The sequence below is a fragment of the Panulirus ornatus genome, chromosome 42 (assembly GCF_036320965.1).
Source record: "Panulirus ornatus isolate Po-2019 chromosome 42, ASM3632096v1, whole genome shotgun sequence".
NCBI classification, from domain to species: domain Eukaryota; kingdom Metazoa; phylum Arthropoda; class Malacostraca; order Decapoda; family Palinuridae; genus Panulirus; species Panulirus ornatus.
Window position 1 is genome coordinate 17,926,185 of NC_092265.1, and position 16,914 is coordinate 17,943,098.

The 16,914-nt window shown below is 40.3% G+C and overlaps 1 protein-coding gene across 4 annotated transcripts in view; it reads right to left on the minus strand.

Moving 5' to 3' along the window:
- Positions 1 to 16,914, minus strand: part of LOC139761948 (venom carboxylesterase-6-like) — a 125,350-nt gene that overhangs the window by 63,378 nt on the left and 45,058 nt on the right. For all 4 annotated transcript variants that reach the window (XM_071686657.1, XM_071686655.1, XM_071686656.1 and 1 more), the window contains exon 3: positions 2,741 to 2,872. In XM_071686657.1, the coding sequence (XP_071542758.1) occupies positions 2,741 to 2,872 (132 nt within the window). The remainder of the gene's footprint in view (positions 1 to 2,740; positions 2,873 to 16,914) is intronic.

Below are 16,914 nucleotides of genomic sequence, written 5' to 3' on the forward strand. Positions count from 1 at the left end.
GATATATGTGTCGGAGGTGGAGGGAACGAGGAGAAGAGGGAGACCAAATTGGAGGTGGAAAGATGGAGTGAAAAGGATTTTGTGTGATCGGGGCCTGAACATGCAGGAGGGTGAAAGGAGGGCAAGGAATAGAGTGAACTGGAGCGATGTGGTATACAGGGGTTGACGTGCTGTCAGTGGATTGAATCAAGGCATGTGAAGTGTCCGGGGTAAACCATGGAAAGCTGTGTAGGTATGTATATTTCCGTGTGTGGACGTGTGTATGTACATGTGTATGGGGGGGGTTGGGCCATTTCTTTCGTCTGTTTCCTTGCGCTACCTCGCAAACGCGGGAGACAGCGACAAAGTATAAAAAAAAAAAAAAATATATATATACATATATACACATGTACATAATTCATACTGTCTGCCTTTATTCATTCCCAACGCCACCTCACCACACATGAAATAACATCCCCCTCCCCCCTCATGTGTGCGAGGTAGCGCTAGGAAAAGACAACAAAGGCCACATTCGTTCACACTCAGGTTCTAGCTGTTATATAATAAAATCACAGCTCCCTTTCCACATCCAGGCCCCACGGAACTTTCCATGGTTTACCCCAGACGCTTTACATGCCCTGGTTCAATCCATTGACAGCACGTCGACCCCGGTATACCATATCGTTCCAATTCACTCTATTCCTTGCACGCCTTTCACCGTCCTGCATGTTCAGGCCCCGATCACTCAAAATCTTTTTCATTCCATCTTTCCACCTCCAATTTGGTCTCCCACTTCTTTCTTCTTTCACACACTTTACCAAACTCAGTCACCAGCTTCTGCAGTTTCTCATACGAATCAGCTGCCAGCGCTCTATCATCAGTGAACAACAACTGACTCACATCCCAAGCTCTCTCATCCACAACAGACTGCATGTTTGCCCCTCTTTCCAAAACTCTTGCATTCACCTTCCTAACAACCCCATCCATAAACAAATTAAACAACCATGGCGACATCACACCCCCCCCCCCCCGCAAACCTACATTCACTGAGAACCAATCACTTTCCTCTCTTCCTACACGTACACATGCCTTACATCCTCGATAAAAACTTTTCACTGCTTCTAACAACTTGCCTCCCACACCATATATTCATAATACCTTCCACAGAGCATCTCTATCAACTCTATCATATGCCTTCTCCAGATCTATAAATGCTACATACAAATCCATTAGCTTTTCTAAGTATTTCTCAGATACATTCCTCAGAGCAAACACCTGATCCACACATCCTCTACCACTTCTGAAACTACACTGCTCTTCCCCAATCTGATGCTCTGTACATGCCTTCACCCTCTCAATCAATACCCTCCCATATAATTTACCAGGATACTCAACAAACTTATACCTCTGTAATTTGTGCACTCACTCTTATCCCCTTTTGCCTTTGTACACTACGGCAAGCATTCCGCCAATCCTCAGGCACCTCACCATGAGTCATACATACATTAAATAACCTTACCAACCAGTTAACAACGCAGTCACCCCCTTTTTTTTTACAAATTCCACTGCAATACCATCCAAACCCGCTGCCTTGCCGGCTTTCGTCTTCCGTAAAGCTTTTACTACCTCTTCTCTGTTTACCAAATCATTTTCCCTAACCCTCTCACTTTGCACACCACCTCGACTAAAACACCCTATATCTGCCACTCTATCATCAAACACCTTCAACAAAACTCACTCCACCTCCTTCTCACATCACCACTACTTGTTATCACCTCCCCATTAGCCCCCTTCGCTGAAGTTCCCATTTGTTCCCTTGTCTTACGCACTTTATTTACCTCCTTCCAAAACATCTTTTTATTCTCCCTCAAATTTAATGATACTCTCTCACCCCAACTCTCATTTGCCGTCTTTTTCACCTCTTGCACCTTTCTCTTGACCTCCTGCCTCTTTCTCTTATACATCTCCCACTCATTTGCATTATTTCCCTGCAAAAATCGTCCAAATGCCTCTCTCTTCTCTTTCACTAATAATCTTACTTCGTCATCCCACGACTCACTACCCTTTCTAATCTGCCCACCTCCCAGTCTTCTCATGCCACAAGCATCTTTTGCGCAAGCTATATATATATATATATATATATATATATATATATATATATATATATACACAGACAAATATAACATACAAACCTCCAACAGCCAAGATCGAACCCGGAACCCCTGTGCAAGAGGCGGGAATGCTAACCGATAGGCTATGGGCCTGGCTAATAGGAAATAACTATTTGAATACTATGTACTCGAATACCCTTCGTCTCACGTTGGTGAGCAAAGGGGTCTACACAGGTTATGTCCCAACAGGAGCACATAGCCAGCAGATAGCATTTTACTGAACCTAACTGTACAACGCGGTGGTATACGAATACGAACATAGTGCACAGAAACGCGCACCTTCATAGAACATACAAACCTCCAACAGCCAGGATAGAACCCGGGACCCCTGTGCAAGAGGCACAGTGTACTTGTTTACCAGATGGCGTCCTAGCTACGTCTCTTCGTTGTATATCAACTGACTGCTATATTTCTTTCTTGTATCTCCCCTGATGTGATTATTACAAGAAAGTGCACTTGGGAACTTATCGTGTTTCATTTTTCCGTGGACTCATAGGAATATACTTGATCACGCGCAAAACTGCCTGTTGATGCGTACAAGGTGGTTTGTTACAGATCTTATATTACGTGAAACAAAGCACTATACTTACTGCTGGTGTGTACACATTGAGGTAAAGGCAATCTTCACTCCCCTTCACCTCACCATCGTCCAGTTGAGGACAGAGAGGCGGGGCGATGGAACCGTTCCTCGACCCCGACCAGTTATCAGCAGGGACAGGGTCCTGAGGCAGAGATGGTAGAACTAACATTTGTTTGCTTCTCGGATCAAAGATCGATGCAGGTCATTCATAAACGTAGTATAGATTGTGAAGGTGTCTTGAATGTGTCAGATGATTAGGTGCTGACGTCCGAGTGCTTAGGACGAGGTATGCGGACCAAGAGTCATGGCAAATGATTTGGTAGAAAGACGAGGGGTGGTGAATGCCTTGAGTAAGATGAAGTGTGGGGCTGTAGTTGAGTTTCTCAAGAAAGGGAATGACAGTTTTGTGGATTAGTTATACAGGATCATCAGCGTATGTATGGTTCGAGGTGAGGCGCCTGAGAAATGAGAGAATGCCTATATAGTGCCATTACATAAAAAGTGGCACAGAAGTGAATGCTTAAATTACAAATATGTAAATCTCTTGAGTATGCCTAGTACTTTCTGTGGAAAAATATTAACTGTGAGGGTGGCGGTTTCACAAGTTGCAGAGGATTTGTGGATCAGGTGTTTCTGTGAAAAGTTTGTGAAGGAAGGGGAGGAAGAGAGTATCATTAAACCTTGGGGAAAATGCAAAGATGTTTTATATGGAGGTAAATGATATGCGAAAGACAAGAGAACAAGTGAAGACATCGTTGAAAGCGGCAAAAGGAGAAGTGATAACTGGTAGTGATAAAGTGAGGAGGAGATGGAGCGAGTATTTTCAAAGGTTTGTTGAATGTGTTTGATGATGGAGTTTTGGTCAGGGAGGTGTGCGAAGTGAGAGTCATGGAGTGTGGGTTGGGGATGAGAAGAGATGGTGAAAACCTTGCGTAAGTTGAAATGCAGCAAGTGAATGGCTTTGCAGTCGACTTTATTAAGAAAGGGGGTAACTGTGTTGTTGATCAGTTGGTGAGGATATTCGATGTATGTGTGGATCATGGTAAGGTACCTGAGGATTGGCGGAATGTATGTATAGCCCCATCATACAAAGGCAAAAAAGATAAAGTGAGTGTTCAAACTACAGAGGCATAAGTTTGTTGATATACCTAGTAAATTCCATGGAAAGTATTGATTAAGGGGGTGAAGGTATGTTCACAGAATCAGATTGTGAAGGAGCAGCGTGGTTTCAGAAGTAGAAGAGGATGTGTGAATAGGTGTTTGTGTTAAAGAATGTATATGAGATATACCTAGAAAAACAGATGAATTTGTATGTAGCATTTATGTATCTGGAGAAGGTATATGACAGGGTCGATAGCGATGCTCTGTGGAATATATGGTGTTAGAGGTAAGCTGCTAGAAGCAGTGAGATGTGAAGGATGGCTTGCGGCAAGGGGTTTGTGACGTCACCATGGTTGTTTGATTTGTTTATGGTTGGGGTGGTGGTGGAGGCAAGTGCAATAGTCTTGGAGAAAGGGGCAAGGATGCAGTCTGTTGAAGATGAGAGGGCCTGGGAAGTGAGTCAGTTGTTGTTTGCTGATGATTCAGCACTGGTGGCTAATTCGAGTGAGAAAATGCGTAAGTTGGTGACTGAGTTTGGTAAAGTGTGTGAAAGGAGAAAGTTAAGTTAATGTAGATAAGGGTAAGATTATTAAATTCAGCAGGGTTGAGGGACAAGTTAGTTGGGATGTAAGTCTGAATGAAAAAAAAATGGAGAAGTACAGTGTATTAGATATTTGGGAGTGGACTTAGCAGCAGATAGAAACATGAAAGCCGGTCGGGAAGGTAGCAAAAGTTCTAGGAAAGATGAAGAAAGTGTGGAAAGAGAGAACGTTATCACAGAGAGCAAAAATGAGCATGTTTGAAGGAATAGTAGTTCCATACTTATTATATACTTGCAAGGCATGGGCTATAGATAGGGTTGTGCGGCGGGGGATGGATGTGTTAGAATTGAGATGTTTGAGGACAATATTTTGTGTAAGGTGGTTTGATAAAGTAATGAAAGGGTAAGAGAGATGTGTGGTAATGAAAAGAGTGTGGTTGAGAGAGCAGAAGAGGGTGTGTTGAAATGGTTTGGACATATGGAGAGAATGAGTGAGGAAAGATTGACAAAGAGTATATACGTATCAGAGATGGAGGGAACGAGGAAAAGTGGGAGACCAAATTGAACTTGGAAGGAGTGAGTGAAAATATCTTTGAACGATCGGAGCCTGAAAATGCAGGAGGTAATGAGGCGTGCACGGAATAGAGTGAATTTGAATGATGTTCTATACAGGCGTCAAACTGCTGTCGATGGACCAAACCAAGGCATGTGAAGCGTCTATGGTAAATCATGGAAAGGTCTGTGGGTCCTGGATGTGGATAGGGAGCTATTACACATGGTTGTGTATACAATAGACAAGGAAACAAGTTTAAGTTTAACATACACAGAAAACCCACCAATGTATGCTCATATATCCATTATTACTCATCTCAACATGACAGAGTTAGATTAGCATCATTTCAAACTATGTTCCTAAGGGCATTACGTATTTGCAGTCCAGAGTTTATTGATGATGAGTTTGAGAAGATATATTCTATTGGATCTAAGTTAAAGTACCCTAGATCTTTCATTGATAAATCCCTTAAGTTAGCAAAGTTGAGCCCAAACCTCCCATTGACACCAAGAATATTTTAGTTCTCCCTTTTAATAATAATTTCACTTTGCTTCCCATGTTGCTTAAATCCTTTAATGTAAATGTTGCCTTTAGCAACAATAATACTATAAAGAATATCTTAATCAGGAATTCACCAGAAAATTCTCTTGGTTGCATCTATAAAGTTCCTTGTGGAAACTCTGATAAATTTTATGTTGGTCAGACTGGTAAAGATCTTTCTGTTAGACTTAAGCAACATAAATATAGTATAAGAACGGGACAAGAATCAAATGCCTTGTTTAATCATGTTAAAAACTATGATCATTGTATTGACTGGAGTAACGCCACCTCAGTTGTTAAATCTAACTCTATTACCAAGAGAAATATCATTGAATCTTCTATTATTGAATACACAAAGAATTATAATCTTAATATTAGTGATGGTCTGTGCAAATTAGATAACTTTATTGTTGATAAGATTTGTAAAATGATAAGTTTATGAACGCTCGTTGTATGTTTTGGACAATCACATGTTTACCAAATGGCGTCCTAGCTTCGTCTCTTCGATGTATATCAACTGACTGTTATATTACTCTCTTGTGTCTCCCCTGATGATGTGATTATTACACGAAAGTGCACTTGGGAACATTTCGTGTTTCATTTTCCCCGTGGACTCATAGGAATATCTTAATCACGCGCAAAATTGTGATCCTTCCAATATATATATATATATATATATATATATATATATATATATATATATATATATATATATATATATATATATATATATATATATATATATGTTTCTTTTTTTTTTAATTTTCCAAAAGAAGGAACAGAGAAGGGGGCCAAGTGAGGATATTCCCTCAAAGGCCCAGTCCTCTGTTCTTAACGCTACCTCGCTAACGCGGGAAATGGCGAATAGTTTAAAAGAATGAAAGATATATATATATATATATATATATATATATATATATATATATATATATATATATATATATATATATATATATATATATTTTTCTTTTTTTTTTTTGCTTTGTCGCTGTCTCCCGCGCTTGCGAGGTAGCGCAAGGAAACAGACGAAAGAAATGGCCCAACCCACCCCCATACACATGTATATACATACGTCGACACACGCAAATATACATACCTACACAGCTTTCCATGGTTTACCCCAGACGCTTCACATGCCTTGATTCAATCCACTGACAGCACGTCAACCCCGGTATACCACATCGATCCAATTCACTCTATTCCTTGCCCTCCTTTCACCCTTCTGCATGTTCAGGCCCCGATCACACAAAATCTTTTTCACTCCATCTTTCCACTTCCAATTTGGTCTCCCACTTCTCCTCGTTCCCTCCACCTCCGACACATATATCCTCTTGGTCAATCTTTCCTCACTCATTCTCTCCATGTGCCCAAACCATTCAAACCACCCTCTTCTGCTCTCTCAACCACGCTCTTTTATTTCCACACATCTCTCTTACCCTTACGCTACTTACTCGATCAAACCACCTTACACTACATATTGTCCTCAAACACCTCATTTCCAGCACATCCATCCTCCTGCGCACAAATCTATCCATAGCCCACGGCTCGCAACCATACAACATTGTTGGAACCACTATTCCTTCAAACATACCCATTATTGCTTTCCGAGATAATGTTCTCGACTTCCACACATTCTTCAAGGCTCCCAGGATTTTCGCCCCCTCCCCCACCCTATGATCCACTTCCGCTTCCATGGTTCCATCCGCTGCCAGATCCACTCCCAGATATCTAAAACACTTTACTTCCTCCAGTTTTTCTCCATTCAAACTTACCTCCCAATTGACTTGATCCTCAACCCTATTGTACCTAATGACCTTGCTCTTATTCACATTTACTCTTAACTTTCTTCTTTCACACACTTTACCAAACTCAGTCACCAGCTTCTACATTTTCTCACATGAATCAGCCACCAGCACTGTATCATCAGCGAACAACAACTGACTCACTTCCCAAGCTCTCTCATCCACAACAGACTTCATACTTGCCCCTCTTTCCAAAACTCTTGCATTCACCTCCCTAACAACCCCATCCATAAACAAATTAAACAACCATGGAGACATCACACACCCCTGCCGCCCGCAAACCTACATTCACTAAGAACCAATCACTTTCCTCTCTTCCTACACGTACACATGCCTTACATCCTCGATAAAAACTTTTCACTGCTTCTAACAACTTGCCTCCCACACCATATATTCTTAATACGTTCCACAGAGCATCTCTATCCACTCTATCATATGCCTTCTCCAGATCCATAAATGCTACATACAAATCCATTTGCTTTTCTAAGTATTTCTCACATACATTCTTCAAAGCAAACACCTGATCCACACATCCTCTACCACTTCTGAAACCACACTGCTCTTCCCCATTCTGATGCTCTGTACATGCCGTCACCCTCTCAATCAATACCCTCCCATATAATTTACCAGGAATACTCAACAAACTTATACCTCTGTAATATATATATATATATATATATATATATATATATATATATATATATATATATATATATATATATATATATATATATATATATATGTATATATTATCCCTGGGAATAGGGGAGAAAGAATACCTCTCACGTATTCCCTGCCTGTCGTAGAAGGCAACTAAAAGGGAAGGGAGCGGGGGCTGGAAATCCTCCCCTCTCGTTTTTAATTTTCCAAAATAAGGAACAGAGAAGTGGGCCAAGTGAGGATATTCCCTCAAAGGCTCAGTCCTCTGTTCTTAACGATACCTCCCTAACGCGGGAAATGGCGAAGAGTATAAAAAAAAAAAAAAAAAATATATATATATATATATATATATATATATATATATATATATATATATATATATATATATCTTTCTTTCTTTCATACTATTCGCCATTTCCCGCATTAGCGAGGTAGCGTTAAGAACAGAGGACTGGGCCTTAGAGGGAATATCCTCACCTGGCCGCCTTCTCCGCTCCTTCTTTTGGAAAATTAAAAAAAAAAAAAAAAACGAGAGGGGAGGATTTCCAGCCACCCGCTCCCTCCCCTTTTAGTCGCCTTCTACGACACGCAGGGAATACGTGGGAAGTATTCTTTCTCCCCTATCCCCAGGGATATATATATATGTATATATATATATATATATATATATATATATATATATATATATATATATATATATATATATATATATATATATATATATATATATGTATATATATATATATATATAGTTTATTTTTTTTTTTTTTTGCTTTGTCGCTGTCTCCCGCGTTTGCGAGGTAGCGCAAGGAAACAGACGAAAGAAATGGCCCAACCCACCCCCATACACATGCCTTGATTCAATCCACTGACAGCACGTCAACCCCGGTATACCACATCGCTCCAATTCACTCTATTCTTTGCCCTCCTTTCACCCTCCTGCATGTTCAGGTCCCGATCACACAAAATCTTTTCACTCCGTCTTTCCACCTCCAATTTGGTCTCACTCTTCTCCTCGTTCCCTCCACCTCCGACATATATATATCCTCTTGGTCAATCTTTCCTCACTCATTCTCTCCATGTGCCCAAACCATTTCAAAACACCCTCTTCTGCTCTCTCAACCACGCTCTTTTTATTTCCACACATCTCTCTTACCCTTACGTTACTTACTCGATCAAACCACCTCACGCCACACATTGTCCTCAAACATCTCATTTCCAGCACATCCATCCTCCTGCGCACAACTCTATCCATAGCCCACGCCTCGCAACCATATAACATTGTTGGAACCACTATTCCTTCAAACATACCCATTTTTCTTTTCCGAGATAATGCTCTCGACTTCCACACATTCTTCAAGGCTCCCAGAATTTTCGCCCCTTCCCCCACCCTATAATCCACTTCCGCTTCCATGGTTCCATCCGCTGCCAGATCCACTCCCAGATATCTAAAACACTTCACTTCCTCCAGTTTTTCTCCATTCAAACTCACCTCACAATTGACTTGACCCTCAACCCTACTGTACCTAATAACCTTGCTCTTATTCACATTTACTCTTAACTTTCTTCTTCCACACACTTTACCAAACTCAGTCACCAGTTTCTGCAGTTTCTCACATGAATCAGCCACCAGCGCTGTATCATCAGCGAACAACAACTGACTCACTTCCCAAGCTCTCTCATCCCCAACAGACTTCATACTTGCCCCTCTTTCCAAAACTCTTGCATTCACCTCCCTAACAACCCCATCCATAAACAAATTAAACAACCATGGAGACATCACACACCCCTGCCGCAAACCTACATTTACTGAGAACCAGTCACTTTCCTCTCTTCCTACACGTACACATGTCTTACATCCTCGATAAAAACTTTTCACTGCTTCTAACAACTTGCCTCCCACACCATATATTCTTAATACCTTCCAGAGAGCATCTCTATCAACTCTATCATATGCCTTCTCCAGATCCATAAATGCTACATACAAATCCATTTGCTTTTCTAAGTATTTCTCACATACATTCTTCAAAGCAAACACCTGATCCACACATCCTCTACCACTTCTGAAACCACACTGCTCTTCCCCAATCTGATGCTCTGTACATGCCTTCACCCTCTCAATCAATACCCTCCCATATAATTTACCAGGAATACTCAACAAACTTATATATATATATATATATATATATATATATATATATATATATATATATATATATATATATATATATATATATATATATATATATATATATATATATATATATATATATATATATATATATATATATATATATATATATATATATATAGTGGATCATAGGGTGGGGGAGGGGGCGAAAATTCTGGGAGCCTTGAAGAATGAGTGGAAGTCGAGAACATTATCTCGGAAAGCAAAAATGGGTATGTTTGAAGGAATAGTCGTTCCAACAATGTTGTATGGTTGCGAGGCGTGGGCTATGGATAGAGTTGTGCGCAGGAGGATGGATGTGCTAGAAATGAGATGTCTGAGGACAATGTGTGGTGTGAGGTGGTTTGATCGAGTAAGTAACGTAAGGGTAAGAGAGATGTGTGGAAATAAAAATAGCGTGGTTGAGAGAGCAGAAGAGGGTGTTTTGAAATGGTTTGGGCACATGGAGAGAATGAGTGAGGAAAGATTGACCAAGAGGATATATGTGTCGGAGGTGGAGGGAACGAGGAGAAGTGGGAGACCAAATTGGAGGTGGAAAGATGGAGTGAAAAAGATTTTGTGTGATCGGGGCCTGAACATGCAGGAGGGTGAAAGGAGGGCAAGGAATAGAGTGAATTGGATCGATGTGGTATACCGGGGTTGACGTGCTGTCAGTGGATTGAATCAGGGCATGTGAAGCGTCTGGGGTAAACCATGGAAAGCTGTGGAGGTATGTATATTTGCGTGTGTGGACGTATGTATATACATGTGTATGGGGGTGGGTTGGGCCATTTCTTTCGTCTGTTTCCTTGCGCTCCCTCGCAAACGCGGGAGACAGCGACAAAGCAAAAAAAAAAAAAATATATATATATATATATATATATATATATATATATATATATATATATATATATATATATATATATATATATATATATATATATATATATATATCTTTCATACTATTCGCCATTTCCCGCATTAGCGAGGTAGCGTTAAGAACAGAGGACTGGGCCTTAGAGGGAATATCCTCACCTGGCCCCCTTCTCTGTTCCTTCTTTTGTAAAAAAAAGAAAAAAAAACGAGAGGGGAGGATTTCCAGCCACCCGCTCCCTCCCCTTTTAGTCGCCTTCTACGACACGCAGGGAATACGTGGGATGTATTCTTTCTCCCCTATCCCCTATAAAACCTGGAATTATAAATATGAGCAACATCTGGAAACAGGCTTCTCTTCATAATCAGTCAATCCATAAAACAAGTGATCATATGATTGGTTTTGAATCTGAAGATATTCCTTTTAAAGGTCTTAAAAAGTAATTTAAGCCAAATATTATTTCTCATGGTATTCTACTATCTGATGAATATTAAGCAAATCTGAAACTTTAGAATCATATAGTTTTGATATGTTAAAATATTCTCAAGAAAACTGGGGAACATGTTTACTAAATGGAAAAGATTATATCAAAGCAAGCATTAGTTTCCCCGTGTGATAACTTACAAAGTCCAATCATATAATCATCATACAAAAGTGCCTAATAATAACAGACTTCAAGTTTATATGATTAAAAGATTCTTTCTCCCAGGATTAAGCTACCATATTCTCTAACTGTTTCTAGATAGCCTCAAAAACTTGTACCAATTTTGAAAAGGGTATGCCCATTCTTTGGAATGTATTCATAAAGTAATACTAATTACACCTATATGTCTAAAAAAATTATTTGGAAAGAATATTCGTGTCTTCCAATACTCTTATCATAGCTACTATTTTTGCTGTCAATTCTTCGCATACCATCAATATCATTATTTACCACATTTTCCAACATCTTCAATTTATTCTCTTTCCTCAAAGCAACGTTCTATCTTTCAACTCTCACAACATTCTTAACCCTTAAACACCGGTATATATATATTTTTTTTTTTTTGCTTTGTCGCTGTCTCCCGCGTTTGCGAGGTAGCGCAAGGAAACAGACGAAAGAAATGGCCCAACCCACCCCCACACACATGTATATACATACGTCCACACACGCAAATATACATACCTACACAGCTTTCCATGGTTTACCCCAGACGCTTCACATGCCTTGATTCAATCCACTGACAGCACGTCAACCCCGGTATACCACATCGCTCCAATTCACTCTATTCCTTGCCCTCCTTTCATCGTCCTGCATGCTCAGGCCCCGATCACACAAAATCTTTTTCACTCCATCTTTCCACCTCCAATTTGGTCTCCCTCTTCTCCTCGTTCCCTCCACCTCCGACACATATATCCTCTTGGTCAATCTTTCCTCACTCATTCTCTCCATGTGACCAAACCATTTCAAAACACCCTCTTCTGCTCTCTCAACCACGCTCTTTTTATTTCCACACATCTCTCTTACCCTTACGTTACTTACTCGATCAAACCACCTCACACCACACATTGTCCTCAAACATCTCATTTCCAGCACATCCATCCTCCTGCGCACAACTCTATCCATAGTCTACGCCTCGCAACCATACAACATTGTTGGAACCACTATTCCTTCAAACATACCCATTTTTGCTTTCCGAGATAATGTTCTCGACTTCCACACATTCTTCAAGGCTCCCAGAATTTTCGCCCCCTCCCCCACCCTATGATCCACTTCCGCTTCCATGTTTCCATCCGCTGCCAGATCCACTCCCAGATATCTAAAACACTTCACTTCCTCCAGTTTTTCTCCATTCAAACGCACCTCCCAATTGACTTGACCCTCAACCCTACTGTACCTAATAACCTTGCTCTTATTCACATTTACTCTTAACTTTCTTCTTTCACACACTTTACCAAACTCAGTCACCAGCTTCTGCAGTTTCTCACATGAATCAGCCACCAGCGCTGTATCATCAGCGAACAACAACTGACTCACTTCCCAAGCTCTCTCATCCCCAACAGACTTCATACTTGCCCCTCTTTCCAAAACTCTTGCATTCACCTCCCCAACAACCCCATCCATAAACAAATTAAACAACCATGGAGACATCACACACCCCTGCCGCAAACCTACATTCACTGAGAACCAATCACTTTCCTCTCTTCCTACACGTACACATGCCTTACATCCTCGATAAAAACTTTTCACTGCTTCTAACAACTTGCCTCCCACACCATATATTCTTAATACCTTCCACAGAGCATCTCTATCAACTCTATCATATGCCTTCTCCAGATCCATAAATGCTACATACAAATCCATTTGCTTTTCTAAGTATTTCTCACATACATTCTTCAAAGCAAACACCTGATCCACACATCCTCTACCACTTCTGAAACCACACTGCTCTTCCCCAATCTGATGCTCTGTACATGCCTTCACCCTCTCAATCAATACCCTCCCATACAATTTGCAAGGAATACTCAACAAACTTATACCTCTGTAATTTGAGCACTCACTCTTATCCCCTTTGCCTTTGTACAATGGCACTATGCACGCATTCCGCCAATCCTCAGGCACCTCAGCATGAGTCATACATACATTAAATAACCTTACCAACCAGTCAACAATACAGTCACCCCCTTTTTTAATAAATTCCACTGCAATACCATCCAAACCTGCTGCCTTGCCGGCTTTCATCTTCCGCAAAGCTTTTACTACCTCTTCTCTGTTTACCAAATCATTTTCCCTAACCCTTGCACTTTGCACACCACCTCGACCAAAACACCCTATATCTGCCACTCTATCATCAAACACATTCAACAAACCTTCAAAATACTCACTCCATCTCCTTCTCACATCACCACTACTTGTTATCACCTCCCCATCTGCGCCCTTCACTGAAGTTCCCATTTGCTCCCTTGTCTTACGCACTTTATTTACCTCCTTCCAGAACATCTTTTTATTCTCCCTAAAATTTAATGATACTCTCTCACCCCAACTCTCATTTGCCCTTTTTTTCACCTCTTGCACCTTTCTCTTGACCTCCTGTCTCTTTCTTTTATACGTCTCCCACTCAATTGCATTTTTTCCCTGCAAAAATCGTCCAAATGCCTCTCTCTTCTCTTTCACTAATACTCTTACTTCTTCATCCCACCACTCACTACCCTTTCTAATGAACCCACCTCCCACTCTTCTCATGCCACAAGCATCTTTTGCGCAATCCATCACTGATTCCCTAAATACATCCCATTCCTCCCCCACTCCCCTTACTTCCATTGTTCTCACCTTTTTCCACTCTGTACTCAGTCTCTCCTGGTACTTCCTCACACAAGTCTCCTTCCCAAGCTCACTTACTCTCACCACCCTCTTCACCCCAACATTCACTCTTCTTTTCCGGAAACCCATACAAATCTTCACCTTAGCCTCCACAAGATAATGATCAGACATCCCTCCAGTTGCACCTCTCTGCACATTAACATCCAAAAGTCTCTCTTTCGCGCGCCTGTCAATTAACACGTAATCCAATAACGCTCTCTGGCCATCTCTCCTACTTACATAAGTATACTTATGTATATCTCGCTTTTTAAACCAGGTATTCCCAATCATCAGTCCTTTTTCAGCACATAAATCTGCAAGCTCTTCACCATTTCCATTTACAACACTGAACACCCCATGTATACCAATTATTCCCTCAACTGCCACATTACTCACCTTTGCATTCAAATCACCCAACACTATAACCCGGTCTCGTGCATCAAAACCACTAACACACTCATTCAGCTGCTCCCAAAACACTTGCCTCTCATGATCTTTCTTCTCATGCCCAGGTGCATATGCACCAATAATCACCCATCTCTCTCCATCAACTTTCAGTTTTACCCATATTAATCGAGAATTTACTTTCTTACATTCTATCACATACTTCCACAACTCCTGTTTCAGGAGTACTGCTACTCCTTCCCTTGCTCTTGTCCTCTCACTAACCCCTGACTTTACTCCCAAGACATTCCCAAACCACTCTTCCCCTTTACCCTTGAGTTTCGTTTTACTCAGAGCCAAAACATCCAGGTTCCTTTCCTCAAACATACTACCTATCTCTCCTTTTTTCACATCTTGGTTACATCCACACACATTTAGGCACCCCAATCTGAGCCTTCGAGGAGGATGAGCACTCCCCGCGTGACTCCTTCTTCTGTTTCCCATTTTATATATATATATATATATATATATATATATATTTTATATATATATATATATATATATATATATATATATATATATATATATATATATATATATATATATATATATTTTATATATATATATATATATATATATATATATATATATATATATATATTTTATATATATATATATATATATATATATATATATATATATATATATATATATATATATATATATATATATATATATATATATACATATATATATATATATATATATATATATATATATATATATATATATATATATATATATATATATATATATATATATATATGTATATATATACTTTCCACGCATTCCTCACGTGTCGTAGAAGGCGACTAAAGGGGACGGGAGCGGGGGGCTAGAAACCCTCCCCTCCTTGTATTTTCTTTCTAAAAGGGGAAACAGAAGAAGGAGTCACGCGGAGAGTGTTCATCCTCTTCGAAGGCTCAGAGTGGGGTGTCTATAAGTATGTGGATGTAATCAAGATGAGAAAAAAGGAGAGATAGGTAGTATGTTTGAGGAAAGGAACCTGGATGTTTTGGCTCTGAGTGCAACGAAGCTCAAGGGTAAAGGGTAAAAGTGGTTTGGGAATGTCTTGGGAGTAAAGTCAGGAGTTCGTGAGAGGACAAGAGCAAGGAAGGAGTAGCACTACTCCTGAAACAGGAGTGGTGGGAGTATGTGACAGAGTGTAAGAAAGTAAACTCTAGATTGATATGGGTAAAACTGAAAGTGGATGGAGAGAGATGGGTATTATTGGGGCATATGCACCTGGGCATGAGAAGAAAGATCATGAGAGGCAAGTGTTTTGGGAGCAGCTGAATGAGTGTGTTAGTGGTTTTGATGCACGAGACCAGGTTATAGTGATGGGTGATTTGAATGCAAAGGTGAGTAATGTGGCAGTTGAGGTAATAATTGGTGTACATGGGGTGTTCAGTGTTGTAAATGGAAATGGTGTAGAGTTTGTAGATTTATGTGCTGAAAAAAGACTGGTGATTGGGAATACCTTTTTTAAAAAGAGAGATATACATAAGTATACGTATGTAAGTAGGAGAGATGGCCAGAGAGCGTTATTGGATTACGTGTTAATTGATAAGCGCGCGAAAGAGAGACTTTTCGATGTTAATGTGCTGAGAGGTGCAACTGGAGGGATGTCTGATCATTCTCTTGTGGAGGCAAAGGTGAGGATTTGTAGGGATTTTCAGAAAAGAAGAGAGAATGTTGGGTGAAGAGAGTGATGAGAGTAAGTGAGCTTGGGAAGGAGACTTGTGTGAGGAAGTACCAGGAGAGACTGAGCACAGAATGGAAAAAGGTGAGAACAAAGGACGTAAGGGGAGTGGGGGAGGACTGAGATGTATTTAGGAAAGCAGTGATGGCTTGCGCAAAAGATGCTTGTGGCATGGGAAGCGTCGGAGGTGTGCAGATTAGAAAGGGTAGTGAGTGGTGGGATGAAGAAGTAAGATTATTAGTGAAATAGAAGAGAGAGGCATTTGGACGATTTTTGCAGGGAAATAATGCAAATAAGTGGGAGATGTATAAAAGAAAGAGGCAGGAGGTCAAGAGAATGGTGCAAAAGGGTTAAAAAGAGGGCAAATGAGAGTTGGGGTGAGAGAGTATCATTAGATTTTAGGGAGAATAGAAAGATGTTTTGGAAGGAGGTAAATAAAGTGCGTAAGACAAGGGAG